The sequence below is a fragment of the Ursus americanus genome, chromosome 30 (genome assembly GCF_024610735.1).
Source record: "Ursus americanus isolate L20-20 chromosome 30, mUrsAme1.1.p, whole genome shotgun sequence".
Taxonomy (NCBI): domain Eukaryota; kingdom Metazoa; phylum Chordata; class Mammalia; order Carnivora; family Ursidae; genus Ursus; species Ursus americanus.
In genome coordinates, this window is record NC_142156.1 from 1468288 (window position 1) to 1483026 (window position 14739).

Here is a 14739-nt window from a genome sequence, read left to right on the forward strand (position 1 = left end):
ACTAAGCCACCCAGGCCCCCCTCTCCTTTTTTCTAAGAAAGCTGTCAGGTCACCTTTCTTGTTCTTTGTGGAAGGTGAATGCAAGCTGCATTGTCTGCAGTCTGCGTGTTTTCAAGGTAATGGAGTCGCTCCCGGGGGTTGCTTACAGATATTCTCGGTTGAGCATTTAAAGCTGAAAGCATTTGGTCAAGACAAGCTAGGCTGGGCAGAGGGAGCAAAGCCAGGTTTAAAGGTTTTATTTTGCTTCCACCATAGAGTGTGACAGACCTGGGTTCAAATCCCAGTCGGCTGTGCAGACATAGGCAAGTGACTGTACTTCTCTGAGCCTCAGTTTCCACTACTGTGAACTGGGGATAATAAAGCTACCCTTCAAAAGGGAGCTGGGCATCGAATGTTTTTGCCTACCTAGCGTCCTTCCCCTATTCCAGTACCAGCAACTTCTCCCATGTTCTGGGGAGCTGTATCTCCTAGCTACAACCATGGTCTACTAGAGAGACTGCTGATATGCCCACCCCCCAGGGGGCACGTGACTCTGTCCTGACCAGTCAGATTCCTTCCCTGGAAAGTGAGCCATTCATGCTTTCCTTCTGCAGCGGCCAAGCTAGGAGGATGCCAGCCTCGAGCTGCCCATGACCATGTCTCCTGTGGGTAGGGGAGCAGGCATGGCTGGATCCAGGAGTTCAGCTGAAGTCCTTAGAGCTCCATCTCTGTTCCTGTCATGATTCTGCTCTCCTCCAAGCTGGTGTACTCCAATTCCATGCCCATCTCTGAACCAGTCTCTCCCACCAGGCTTTATTGGCTAGAAGGGCTCATTTATCCATAACATGGGATGGTTAGAGAGCTGCTGGCGGTCATCTCCCAAGGAAAGATTAAGGGGCTGCTCCCAGAGAAGGGCAATGGGTCATGATAAGTGAAAGCCCCAGACTGGCTCCTGCATCCCTGGCAGAGAGAGCGTGTGCATGGGGTGGAAGTGTGAAGAGACCTTCTGTGGACCCAGAATTCAGTGTGGCGGAAGGACAGGCACAGGGGCTGGGGGTGTGACAGGAAAGAGGCTGAAGAGAGAGATTGGAATGAGATCTGGAAGGGCCTACCTTGTCCCGCAAGTAACAGTGAGGTCTCCACATCGTGGGGCTGTTTGCATGGGGTGGGGGGATGAGACAGGTCCCCCCATCCCCACCCCAACACCGGACACACTTTTGTACAAACTCTTCTTGTACGTATGGGCACTCACTAAATATTTGGGAAAGAAATAATTCTCAAATTCTCCAGGAAAAGAGGAGTTATAAAGATGGAGGGGCGCGAAAGGGAATGTGAACGTGCCTATTGAAAGATGTGTTGGAGGGACAGATGGACTCAGAATTGTCCCAGGTACACTTTTATTTCTTTAAGTAAACTCTACATCCAACATGGGGCTTAAACTCACAACCCCGAGGGGGTCCCATGTTCCCCTGACTAAGTCAGCCGGGCGCCCCCTGGGCATTCTTCATGAATAGATGTTCTCTTCCTAAGGAGTCCTGTGAGATAGGGATGTTAATAATAATAAGCTGAAGTTTCTCGAATACAGTGGGCCTTAACATGGTGCTAAGCGCTTTATTTACACCAGCATCTCAAGTTAATTCTCCTAACAACCCAACGAGGTAGGCATTATTTCACACACACACCCCTCCCCCCTCATCCCAGACTGCTCGGTGGTCCAGAGAGGTGAAGTGATTTGCCCGAGGTCACACAGCACAGAGGCAGCAGAAGTGAGGTTCGAATGTGGATTCGTGGTGATTTCCTACTGCGCTGAAGTGGGCCCTTTTTGCTCCTCCTGGGCAATGTTTATTTGCTCATTTCTGGCATGAGGATGATTTTCTCAGTGTCACCGGAGAAGACGATGGTCCTCCCCTGGACCTTGGTCCTGCGGGGCCACCCGATCGTAGGCAGGAGGCTGGCTAGCACTGCGTTGAGGATGGCAGTCACATAGCCCCAGCCCAGCTGGCACTGCCCGCTGCGGTACACAGAGGAGGCTCCGCAGGCTTCCTTGGCAAATGGGGAGGCCAGGCTGACGGGGAAAACCAGCAGGCCCACAATGGTAGTGGTGGCTGGAGACGGAAGGAAGGAACACCAGTGTGTCAGTCAAGGGACTCTGGGCTAACCTCATGCCAGGACTCATTGATCCACCCTCCTATCTACCCTCCCATTCATGAATCCGTTCACTTATATATTGACTTATCATCTATCCTTTTACCCCATCACTCAACTAGTCTTCCACCCAACTGTCCATCTACTCACCCACCCATTCAACCATATTCTAACCCCCTCATCTCTTCATCCCCCTATCCACCTATCCATTCACTTATCTGTCCATCTACCCGTCTGCCCACTTAGCCACCTGCACCCCACCCAACCATCCATACACCCACCCATCCACCTACTCGTCCATCCGTCTGTCCATCCACCCATCCACCCACCACCCACCCATCTACCTACTCAACCATCCATCCATCCACCCACCTACTCAACCAACCATCTATCCACCCAGCCACCCACTCAATCATCCATCCATCCATCCATCCATCCATCCATCCATCCATCCATCCACCCACCTACCCATACACCCACCCACCCATCTGTCCACCAACCCATCCACACACCCAACCATCCATCCACCCACCTACCCGTCCATCCATTCACCCAACCATCTATCATCCACTAATACATAGATCCATCCATCAGTTCACCTACTTACCTACCCACCCTGTCATTCATTCATTCACCAACCCACCTATCCGTGCATGCATTCATTCATCAAAACTGTTGCAGGTGCTGTGGTGGGCACTATGAGCCTAAGGAAATAAACTACACGTCCTCACCTTCAAGGACTCTCGGTGCCGGAGAATCACATGACCCTAGCTTCTCTTGCTGCTCTTCAGCCACATTGGTCTGCTTACAGTTCTGTGAACACACTGAGCTCACTTGTCTCTGTGCTTTTGCCCCCAATGTTCCCATTACCTGAAATTCCCTTTTATATTTGACCAATGCCCACCTGTACTTTCAGACTCAGCCCAAGTGATACCTCCTTCAGGAAGCCTTCGTTAACATTCTCCTCCCTCCTGGAGTTTTTCCTTTCGTCTTGTGCTCATCCCTAGCTTATCAGATATCCATTGAGTTGTAACTGCCTGATGGCCCCCCCTGCAGACACTGCACAAGCCTAGGACTAAGGACTATATAGCTCCGTCCATTGATTCAACAAATATTTAGTGAGCATCTATTATGTGCGAAGCACTGTGCCAGGTGCTGGTGATGCCAAGGCAAACGTGACCTTGCCCTCAAGGAGCTGATGTTGTAGCAGAGAGAGATGAACAGTCATCAGGCCGGCAGATGAGTAAGCGCTGTGAAAAATACAGACCAAGGTGAGAGGTAGGAGAATCTTGGGAGAGGGGAGCTCCCTTGCCTAGAGGTCATGGGAGATCTCACTGAGACGTGATATCTGAGCAACGTAGAGCAGCAAGACATGTAAGGTCTGAGAGAAGAGAATCCCAGGCTGAGGGGACAAGCATGCTGTATCATGGAACAGAAAGCAAGCCATGCGGCTGGAGCATGTGGAGCCTGGCAGAAGGGGTAAGAGGTGAGATTGGCGAGGGAAGGAGGGTTTCATCAGGCAGAGCCTCGTGGGCCATGACGAGGAGTGTGGATTTTGCTCTGAGTGTAACAGGAAGTCACTAGAGGGTAGATAAACCAGTTTGAGTGGCCCAATCTGATTTCAGTTTTAACAGGACCTGTTTGGCCAGTGTGCAGACAGACTCTAAGGGGCAAAGGTGGCAGCAGAGAGACATGTGAGGTGGTTATCACTCTAATCCAGGTGAGAGGTGGTGGGGGATTAATTGCATGAGGGTTGCAGTTGAGCCCTGGGCTAGACCATCCAGAGCCTAGGTGGGAGTTAGAGAAAAGCAGCCTTCCTGGGGAGTTGCAGCCTGGCCATTTCACAGCTTAGCAAGTGGCGCATAGGCTAGACTTCAGCATCTCTCAGCCCTCAGTGGGGTTTCCTTGTGCAGTGCACAACCTGATCAACTGTGTATGGTGGTCCTGGTAAAGATGATACAAAGTGGATGGGTGAGGGAGAAACAAAGGGGACAGACTATTAGGACTGGGTTTAGCTAAGGGCAGGAGAGAGTGATGTTAAGTATGCCATTCCCTCCCCACGATTTTTGGCTTGCTCAAGAACCAGAAAGTCTTCAGTTCTAGGGTTTATCTCTGAGATTCAACATAGGAGGCCCAGCTCTGCTCACAGGGATCATTCATTCATTCATTCATTCTACAAACACGTCTGGAATGCTTGCTATGTGACAGTGGATTTACCTGCAGCTGCCTGCACCCCTGGCATTGGGCCACTGCCCCTTCTGGGACACAGTCCTTTGGGGGCCAGGGCCCAAGATAGGAGGAGAACTGCATTAAAGGCCAACAAGAGCCATCCTCCAAGGAGAATTGCAGCCGAGACCTGTCAGGAAGAAAGAGGAAGGAGGGTATTGAATGGGGCAGATAGGCGCAGGTGTACGTCTCTCTCAGCTACTAGTCCTTAAACCCCCAACAGGTCTGTGCTATTATTACCCCCATTTTACATATACACAAACTGAGGTCCAAGGAGGTTGAGTCATTTCCCTCAGGACACACAGCTAATTAAGTGGTAAAGCCAGAATTAAGATCCAGATTTACAGCCACCATACCCCACCTTTACTGAATACCTGCTATAAGATGGGATCACCAGGAGAGGCACCCTTGTAATTATTGGCTTTAGAGGCTGTATAATCTTCCTTAGAGGTGTTGGACTGGGAGGCCTGACCCCTCGTCCACATTGTTAAATTTGGTAATGTGCATCGTAACAGACTTTCAACACCTTAGCTGTGGTTTTCAAACTTAGCAGCACTCAGAGGGTGGCCAGGTAGGTGTGTACAGGTCGTACACTGTACAACCCTTGGAGAGGCCTTGGGATCATCATAGATTTGCATATTCGTTACAGTCCTTTTCCAGCAGATGGCAGTATAGTGTCCTGAAGAAGGGGAAACTTCTTAATTTCTACTAAGATGCTATAGGGACTTGAAGCTGCCTTTAGAATCCTCCTGGGTGTTTGCTAAAATGCAGATAGCCAGACTCCACAGCACACCTGCAGACTCAGAGGCTCAGTGTGGGGTAGGCGGTGGGGGCTAGAACTGCCCCCCCCCCCCCGCCTCTGGTGGATTTGATAGTGCCCCGAGGTCCCAGCCCAGGTCTTACCTTCCAGGCAAAGTCAGGAATATCTTCCAGGGACCTGAAGGTCCCACAGCTCTGGTTCCAGCTGTCACCCCGAGGCCAGGAGCAGTAGGTGAGGACGCCAAAGGAGAAGGTGTGGGACTGGAACCAGGCGGGAGAGATGAGGCTAAGGGCCGAGATGCAGGCTAGGGAGAGTCCCAGGGCTGCCCAGACGCTGCCTGCCATCAGGGAGCATCGATGACCTAGCGGTCACCAGGCAAGATTAGTGGCGGAGGCTGCTGGGAAGAGAGGAACCAGGAGCTGATGAAGGTGCCCCCCCCCCAGTCAGGGACCTGGTCCTGTGTTTAGACTCCAGGTCCCCAGCCTCCTTTTCGGACTGGTGATGCAGTGGGAGGTGTTAATATCTGGGGAGGGGGTGAGGCTTTGCCCCAACAAGTTCTGGAAGTAGAGTAACCCCAAATCCTAGAATAAATGTTAGTGCTTAAACAGAACTTTGAACACTCCCGCTCTGCATGGAACATCGTCATCTCCGATCCCAGCAAGCCCCCCCCCCCATGTTTCCTTCCTTCCTTTGCTCATTCATTCATTGCTCAGCCCATCAAGTGTGGCACCGTCCCAAAGGGCTGCTGCCCCCCAGAGGGGGCACCTTTTTCTAAATCACACATGGATGCTGTGTTTCCAGCATCCACCCTGCCCATTAGTTCACTCCTGCCAACCACTGACTGCTGTAATTATTTAATTGCATCTTTTTGTTTGGAGGTATTTTTGCAAAATAGGTATTGTTCAGCATGTGTATAATTTTTTAAAGATTTTATTTATTTATTTATTTGAGAAAGAGAGAGGGAGTGAGAGAGCATGAGCAAGAAGGAGAGGGAGAAGCCAGTTCCCCACTGAGCAAGGAGCCCAACGTGGGACTCAGTCCCAAGACCCTGAGATCATGAACCAAGCTGAAGGCAGACGCTCAACCGACTGAGCCACCCAGGCGCCCCAGTGTGTATTTTTAATTTGTGTAATTGACATTATTTCGTATGTTGCATTTGGTTCCTACTTTGGGCACCAAGCATAATGCCTTTAGGGTCGATCCACGTATCTGTGTGTATACCTATTCCGTTTAACTTGGAGTTTCCCAGAAGCAGATCCTGAGACGAGGGTTTGGGTGCAGGCAGTTTACTTGGGAGGTGGTCCTGTGGAGGAGGAAGTGGGATGGGGGGAGAAGGCGGCCGGTTAAGAGTGTGTTACGAAGCCAGCTGTCCCCAGGGTGGCTCTGAGAGATGGGGTACACCCGGCACCTCCAAGTTATCCCTCCAGAGGGCAGAGGGAGATGTGGTCTTTATATACCAATTCCTGCCAGCCATTGGTTGAGGGCCACCCCCCGCGCTGGGTGGCAGCCATGTGTTTGGGGTGGGGGGTGGGCTGGGGGGCAAATGGGCTCCAACAGGAACTGACAAAAGAGCGGCAATAAAATGCAGCGGGCAGGTGAAAGCCTGTGCGGAGACACGATGACACTGAGGGGTGCGGAGCTGACCGTGACCGGACCTGCCACATCGTCGCCTCCACTGGCTGCGTGCTATTCCCTCTGCTGTTCGCCAGCTCCAGCCCTCTGCCATGGGCAGCTCTGCCGTGAACGTCCATGTGCGTGGACTTGTGCCAGAATTTTGGGGGGCCTACACCTTGGAACACATTTGCTGTCTCATATGGCACAGCTCTGCTTCCTCGGAGCCAGAAATCCCGACTCCTCCCCCGGGGTGGCCGCACTATGCCACAGTCTCTCCCTCCGTGCCGACGGCGCCTGTGGGCCCACGTGGCCAAACATTCATCTCAGTCTCCTCCCATTTTACAGCTGGGAAAGGAGAGGCCCAAAGAGGCTAACAGACTCCCCCAGACCCACCCAGGACGCCAGTGTGGGTGGGTGAGTTGGGTGGCAGGTGCTGTCCACACACTGTCACATGCTGGGCAATTAGTCCACATCCTAGAGCTCACATGCTTCGTGACTCCCCGGCCACAAGCCCAGAGGGCAGGAGCGAGCTCGTCTTTGCGGACTGGAGGAGAGCCCGCCTGTGGCCCGCGTGTCTGCTGGGCCGCGGGTGGGTGCTATGACCTCGTGTCTGACAGGGGAGGACGCTGAGGCTCAGTGAGGTGTGGGCGACTCAGCCCAAGGACACAGTTAGAAGGGGCGGGCCAGGGATTCATACCCAGACCCGAGGAGTCGGCAGCTGTCCTTCCCGAGAGCCCCAGGGTGATGGTTCTAATAGTTACCCAGCGTCGCCCAGCAGCTGCGGGCCCCGGCACTGGTCTAGGTGGCTCCTTGGAGAAGTCAGGAGACATGCCCAGGACCTCACAGCTAAGATGTGGGACAGCAGTGCTAGAACCTGGATCTGTCCGAGCCTTGAACGGGGATTAAGTTGAATGCGTAACCATGCTCCTTCCCATCTCCTTGCTCGGCCTCATTCAGCCCCGACCTCTATTCTTCCACTGTCTTCCTCTCCCCAGCGCTTAGCTTTCGTCTGAGGCCGGGCTGTGTATCTGTCCCTCTCTGCCCAGAGGTGGCCGCCCCCCACCCCCACGGGGCCAAAATAACTCCTCTGACCCGGTGATGGCATCTCCCAAGAGAATTTCGTTTCTCTTGCCCTGAAACTGCCCCCAAGCATCTCTGAAAGTCCCAGGTACAAACCAACCTTCCAACCATTTACAGCCCAAGTAAATGCTTTCACTTTGAGGAGGCGTACGGGCTGTGAGGCCACAGAGGGTCAATTTCTGGCTCTCCTATGTATTGGCTGTGTGACTTTGGGCCAGGCACCTACCCTCTCTGAGCCTCCTTCGTCTGTAAAACAAGCCTGATACGAGTACCTATCTCAGCGGTTGTTGGGAGGATTCAATGAGAAGACATACAGAAGCTACTTTGTGGAGGGCCCTGCACCCAGGAGGTCCTCCACGAATGATGGTGGTGGTGATCCCGGTGGGGGCAGTGGGGTTATTCGCAGTAGTACTCGTATTAGTCATAGCTGTTATCTTGTTGCTCACACCAGGTGGGATTAGCAGATACTTCAAAGAGATAAAAACCAAAAATGGAGGCCCAGATTGCTCATGTGACTTGCCCGAGATCCCCTGGCAACTCAGGGGAAAACTGAGATCCAAGCCAAGACCCCAGCCCCCAGACTGAGAAGCAGAAACACCTTCTTCTCCCCTGATGACATCCCTCTACCTCCTGTTCCCCAGTGTCCGTCCCCTTGGCTTGCTCTCAGAGAGGGAGGGGGCAGGTGGATGGGGAAGAAGGGGAAGGAAGGGAAGGGTGCCAGCGATGCAGGGAGACTGAGAATTACCCAAGAGGGCAGGGAGGGGTGCAAAACGCTCCAAAGGGAAGGCAAGGCCCAGCTTCAACCACTGACCAGCAAACACCCACTAATCCGCCCTTGGCGGCCCCTCGACCCTTCCTGGGACGATGCGGCATGACACCCTTCCCTCCACCTGCCTCAGCCCCTCCGACACACTCGTTGACAAACACAGGGAGAGTTTATGCCACAGCCCTGCACGTCAAGGGTCTCCAGAGAACAACCGTGCTACAGTTTTCCAGAGGAAGGATGCAGGATTCCATGGTGCCTCCAACGATCCTTGGGTGTCACTTAAATCCAGGGTGTCACTTAAATGTCACTAAATCCAGGGTGTCACTTAAATGTCACTAGATCGTAAAGTGCCAAAGTTACTGAGTTTTTGATTTTCCTTCGTTACTTCTCTTTACATCAAGAAGAAAGTCCCTGTTGGAGCTAATCAGTCTTTTTTTTTTTTTAAGATTTTTATTTATTTATTTGACAGCTAGAGAGAGAGAGGACAAGTAGGCAGAGCAGCAGGCAGAGGGAGAGGGAGAAGCAGACTCTCTGCTGAGCAGGGAGCCCGATGTGGGGCTCGATCCTAGGCCCCCAGGATCATGACCTGAGCTGAAGGCAGACGCTTAACCCACCGAGCCACCCAGGCGCCCCGGAGCTAATCAGTCTTAAACACCTTTCAAAATCTGTCAACCTCCCCCTTTTATTTTATTTATTTATTTATTAAAGATTTTATTTTATTGAGAGAGTGCACACACGAGTGGGGGGGAGGGGAGAGGGAGAGAGAGAATCCCAAGCAGACTCTGCACTGAGCATGGAGCCTGATGCGGGGCTCGAGCCCACGACCCTGAGATCATGACCTGAGCTGAAACCAAGAGTCGGATGCTCAACCGACTGAGCCACCCAGGCGCCCCCAACCTCCTCCTTTTAAAAATGATGGGGAGCCTTGAAGAGGCAACAAAGTCGGGTGAGAATTCAGGAATGTGGGCGGGGTTTCCTCGTATTTATCGTGGTGGTTTTGTTCTATGTTTTGCTGGGATGCTGGTTGGCCACTTAGAATTGAAATGTCTTTTAATGAAAAACTGAGTTAATTTAAAACCCAGTCATATCTAAATAATAATAGAGGTGGCAGGACGAGGAGGCCACGGGGGAGGTGGTTTGCTGATAGCCAACACTATATTGATGACCGAAAGCGAGGCCCAGGAGGGCTGAGCCAGCTGAAGGGCACCCAGGGTCAAAAGTGTCTGAGCTGCCAGCCAAGCCAAGGGCACCCACGCAGACTCCCCAGGCCCGGTGCTTTTCAACCTTGGGCTTCACTTCGGGTCTGCAAGCCTGGCTAGCACTTTAAATGTGGCAGGAGTCCTGGGCTTGGAGGCCAGCCAATTACTCTACCACTTCCCAGTCGTGTGATCTGGGACGAGACGCTGCATTGGTCTGGGCCTCAGTTTCTCCATCTGTAAAAGCAGATTAGACATCCCAGGGGGTATGGGGCATGGGGTTTAATCACCGTGCAGGGTGATGTTGTAGAAAGAAGCAGACGGACCACATCTTCCCCTTCCCAACACTATGACCTTGGGGAGGCCGCCTCACCTCACTGGATAAAGGGCTGGGGGCTTGGGGGTTCACGGGGTAGAATGCATGTGTGTGTCTCGGGGGAGGGAGAGAGAAGCCTGGGCGGGGAGGTCAGGGGTACAATGCAGGGACATTTTATTCCCAGGATTAGAGAAACCTGGTGGCTGCTAGCCGGCGGTGAGATGCAGCCCCTTGAGTGAACGCGGATGGAGTCTTTTATTCCTACACCAAAATCAGCCTCTCCTGGGGGTTGGGCAGGATCCCGAGGGGTGTAATTCCAGCCAGGAAGCCGGGGAGCCCAGAGCCAGCTGAGGCCCATGATTTTTGCATCTCTCTGGCTGCCCCTGTGCCTCTCCAGGCGTTTCTGACCTTGAAAGGCGTTTTGTTCTCCAGATAATGTCCTCAATGTCACAAGGGAAAATCACGCCGACCGTCCAGGTGCCCAGAAACCTAAATGAGGCATTATAACCTGAAACCACATCCGGGCGGACTCCCATTAGCTGGAATCCACCTAAGGGAAGCTTGAAAGGGACTGAACCTTTTCTCCTCCGCCAGCTCTGCATTTAACTGTTGATGGCGGTCAAGGACGAGGGACCACTCACCAAGCCCCATCGGAAATACTTGCAGTGCCCGGCTTCCTGTAAGCCTCCTGGCCACTCCAGGGCAGGTGCTCTTATCAGAGTTCCCAGTTTGATTTTAAAAGATTTTTAAAAGCTTATCTGAGAGCGAGCGAGCAAGGGAGAGAGAGAGAGCGAGAACTAACACGGGCAGGGGGTTGGGACAGAGGCGGAGGGAGAATCAGGGAGCCTGATGTGGGGCTCGATCCCAGGACCCTGAGATCATGACCTGAGCCGAAGGCAGATGCTTCACCGACGGAGTGTCCCAGGTGCCCCAGAGTTCCCAGTTTTACAGAATACAAAAAGGAAGGCTCAGGAAGTTAGTGGTAAAACAGGAAGGAAGAGTAAAGCAGGCACTCAAACTCAGGCAATTGGGCTTCCGACCTGAGCCCCAGGTGAGAGTAAAAGGTTAGTTTACAAGCCAGATGCATACGCAGCACGTTCCTGGGCTGTCCACGGTCGGGGCCCCCACCTGAACTGGCCAGGGAGCTTGCGTGGTCCCAGAGGAGCCAGAGTCGGCCATAGCAGGTGGAGTGACGGGACTTGGCAGGGGGAGGGGCTGCTCGTGCTTCGGTATGTCCCCGCAGCCAAGTCCCTTTCTTTTTCCTGGCTTCCATGTCCTTATCTGTGAACCAAAGGGGTGGATCATTTGTTCATTGAACTCCGATGTGCCCAGCCCGATGTGCCCCTCGTGGACACAGTAGTGAACAGAGCGTTGTCTGCGCCCTCTAGGAGTTTACGGTTTTGTGGGCAACACAGACCAACAGGTTAGAACAATAGGGTCTGTCTGTCCATCCAGCCATCCGTCTATTCAACAAATATTTATTGAGTATCTGTTACGTTCCTGGAAGTGTTCAAGGTGTTGCAGGTTTAGTAGTGAGGAAAACAGACGCAACTTCGGTCCTCACAGAGCTTCTACTCTAGAAGGAAAGCAAGACAGGAAGAACATAAACAAGTCAGCCTATAAGATGCTGGACGTTAATAAATGCCGTAGAGAAAGATGAAGCAGGGAAGGGAGGTGCCGAGTGGTTGGAGAGGTCAGGGGAAACCACGAGAAGGTGACCTTTGGGCAGGAGCTGAAGGAGGAAGCCATGTGGATTCGTGGGGGAGGAATATTCCAGGCAGTGGGAGGTAAGGTGCAAAGGCCCTGTGGTGAGCATGGGCTTGGCAAGTTTCAGGAAGAAAAGAAGCTGGGGGAAGGGGAGTCGTGGAGGGCCTTGCTGGCAAAGAAGATCTTTGGCTTTTAATTTCTGAGTGAGATGCAGAATCTGTGGGTAGGCCTGAGCAGGAGTGTGGCGACCTGTCCTGTGTTTTCAAAAGATCACTCTGGGGGCACCGGGGTGGCTCAGTCGCTGAAGCGTCCAACTGGTGATTTCAGCTCAGGTCATGAGATGGGGCCCTGCATCCAACTCCACGCTCGGTATGGAGCCTGCTTAAGATTCCCTCTCCCTCTGCCCTCCCCCATTCCCTCTCTCCCTCTCTAAAAAATATCAATTAATTAATTAATTTAATTAAATAAAATGTTCACTCTGGCTGCTGAGCGGAGAACCAGGCAGAAGAGAGAAGGAGGGAGAAGTAGTTACCAACTTTAGTCCGTCAGGTGCGAGACAAGGGTGGACCAGATGGGTGAGCCGAGAGCGAGGGAAGGGGAAAGGAGCAGAGTCTGGAGCTCTGCTGAAGGTCAAAGGTCAAGCTACCTGGACGTGCTTATGAATTAGACGGAGTGTGAGGAGGCCTCCAGGGCTTTTTCCCTCGGTACCTGGGATGGGGGAGCTGCCGCTGCTGATTTGGGGACGCTCTGGGAGGAGCAGGTGTGAGGGGAGGAAGAGGTATCTGAACGTGACGTAGCCTAACTGAAGTTTCGGACGTGCGTTTTCCCAAGCCGTCAATCAACAGATGGGGACGGCGCACCTTCGGGCCAAGAGAAAGCTCAGGGCAATGCTGGGCACCAGCAGAGAGGAGGGGCGCCTGACCCAGCCCGGGGGCAGGGGGGCAGGGGACAGCCAGGCTGAGAGCTGCTGGGCCAGCTGGGACTGCGCTGGAGCTGGACTTGGACCCCTTTCTCTTCTCCCAGGTAAGCCAGACTTCTGCTTCTGGCCTGGCTGTGCTACAACCCGGCCGGGCGAGCGAGGCAAAGGGTGTGACGCAGTGGGCCGAAGGTGTGGTGCCCCCAGACTCGTATGTTGAAATCCTAACCCCCGAGCTCATGGTATGGGCACGTGGGGCCTTGGGGAGGTGAGGAGGTCGTGAGGGTGGGGCCCTCATGAAGGCATTTGTGCCCTCGTAAAGGAGGCCCCGGGGCGCTCCCTCACCCCTTCTGCCGCGGGAGGACACAGAGAGAGGAAGGCGGTGGGAAGACTGGCAGGTGCGCTCTCACCAGACGCCACGTCTGCCTGCGTCTTGATCTTGGAATTCGCAGCCTCCAGAACGGGGGCAGAGGAGTGTTTGTGGTTGACAAGTCACTCAGCCTGTGGGGCTTCCTCACAGCCGCCGGAGCAGACTAAAACACCCACCTATGAAAGGAGGCCATGGTCTAGACCATGGGACTTACCTCCAGGAGGTGACAGATTCCTCTGAAACCATGATTTAAAACTACGGTTGCATTCCCCATGCAGGCTTGCACACGCACACAGACACACGCATATGTCATTTTAGGGGTTCATGGGCCCCTGAAGCTCACGATGGCCCCTGGACAATACATTCTCCTCTCCCCCCTTCAGATTCTTCCCTCCAGACTCACCACACTTCCGGGCAAGAGCTTCCAGTGCGGTCTCTTCTGCTCAGGCTCCAGCTTCGGACATAAGTCTATGACCTTGTAAAATGTCTCCTTCCCTTTGAAGGAAACACTCGGGTTGGCGACTAAAGCCCAGGTGGGTGATAAGCTGGTCTGAGTTGTGTGCGTGTGTGTGTTGTGTGTTTCTTCCCAGTTCCTTAAATCAACAGTCTCTCACTCCAGGCTGCTGGATGGGCTGGGCAAAGCGGGAAAAGCCAGCCCCACATCGGAATGGGGTAAGGGTATGGTGTTTCCTCGGTAGGAGAAGGGATGAATAGGGATTAACTCCTCTCCAGTTAAACACCAGTTGTTGAAATTCTTGGCACTGTGCTCGCCTTTCTGCCTTGGTAATTCTAGTCCAGGGAACCGACTTACATATTTCCCTGGGACTTGAGGATCTTCTCTACAGGCTGTGAACTTCCCGAAAGTGGGCACGGGATCTGAAAATCTTCATCCTTAGCATCTGGCGTAAGACTTGGCACAGGGTAGGTGCTTGTCTTGTCTTTTGCTATTAATGATGCAGGTGCAACTCCAACTGGTTCAAGTAGAAATGAGAAATTTATTGGTTTACTGAACTAAAAATTCTATGATACAGCTTCAGGCACAGCTGGATCCAGGTGAACAAGCAATATCTTCAGGACCTCTCTTTCCTCCCATCTCTCAGCTCTGTTTTCTGCTGGGTTGGCTTCAGTCTCAGGCAGATTCTTTCTCACAGTGCTGGCTTCTGGCTGACCTTCTGAGGCCAAAGGAAAGCAATCCAAGAAAAGAAAGCTTCTCTTTGCACATAGTTGCTGCAAATGTGGTGACAAACTCTCAAGGGACAAGCTCAGGTCATATGCCCACCATAAACCAATCATTATGGGCAGCAAGATGGGATGCTCTGATTGGCCAGACTTAAGTCACGTGCCCTAGGATTGGGGGTATGGGATTGGGGTGGGGATAGGGTAGGCAGGTCCCAAGTTTCACCCCACTGGAACTACATGGACTACAGGTGGGGGATAGGGTGGTTTCCGGGAGGAAAACTGTTAGCTGAGGATGGGGAACGGCTGCTGGGCAGGTGAGAACCAGAGACATTGCTCTCATGCTATGAATGCTGCCATGACAAATGACCACAGGGCCGCTGGTGCTGGAGGAAGCATGACGGCCCAGGAAGGTAAGTGCAGGAAGCATGAGTGAAGTCTGAGGCCGGCGCTCAAGTCCCAGCTCTGCCACCGGCACTTAGTGTGAC

General features: G+C 53.1%; 1 protein-coding gene across 1 annotated transcript; it reads right to left on the reverse strand.

The window, feature by feature from the left end:
• Positions 1-1374: 1374 nt before the first annotated feature.
• Positions 1375-14309, reverse strand: LHFPL7 (LHFPL tetraspan subfamily member 7). The gene is made up of 4 exons (XM_045791538.2): positions 13479-14309; positions 5254-5504; positions 4342-4480; positions 1375-2084 (listed from the first exon to the last, which is right to left on the reverse strand). Exons 2-4 carry the CDS (start codon positions 5452-5454, stop codon positions 1822-1824), a joined length of 603 nt encoding a protein of 200 aa, XP_045647494.1. The 5' UTR covers positions 5455-5504; positions 13479-14309; the 3' UTR covers positions 1375-1821.
• Between the last annotated feature and the right edge of the window lie 430 nt (positions 14310-14739).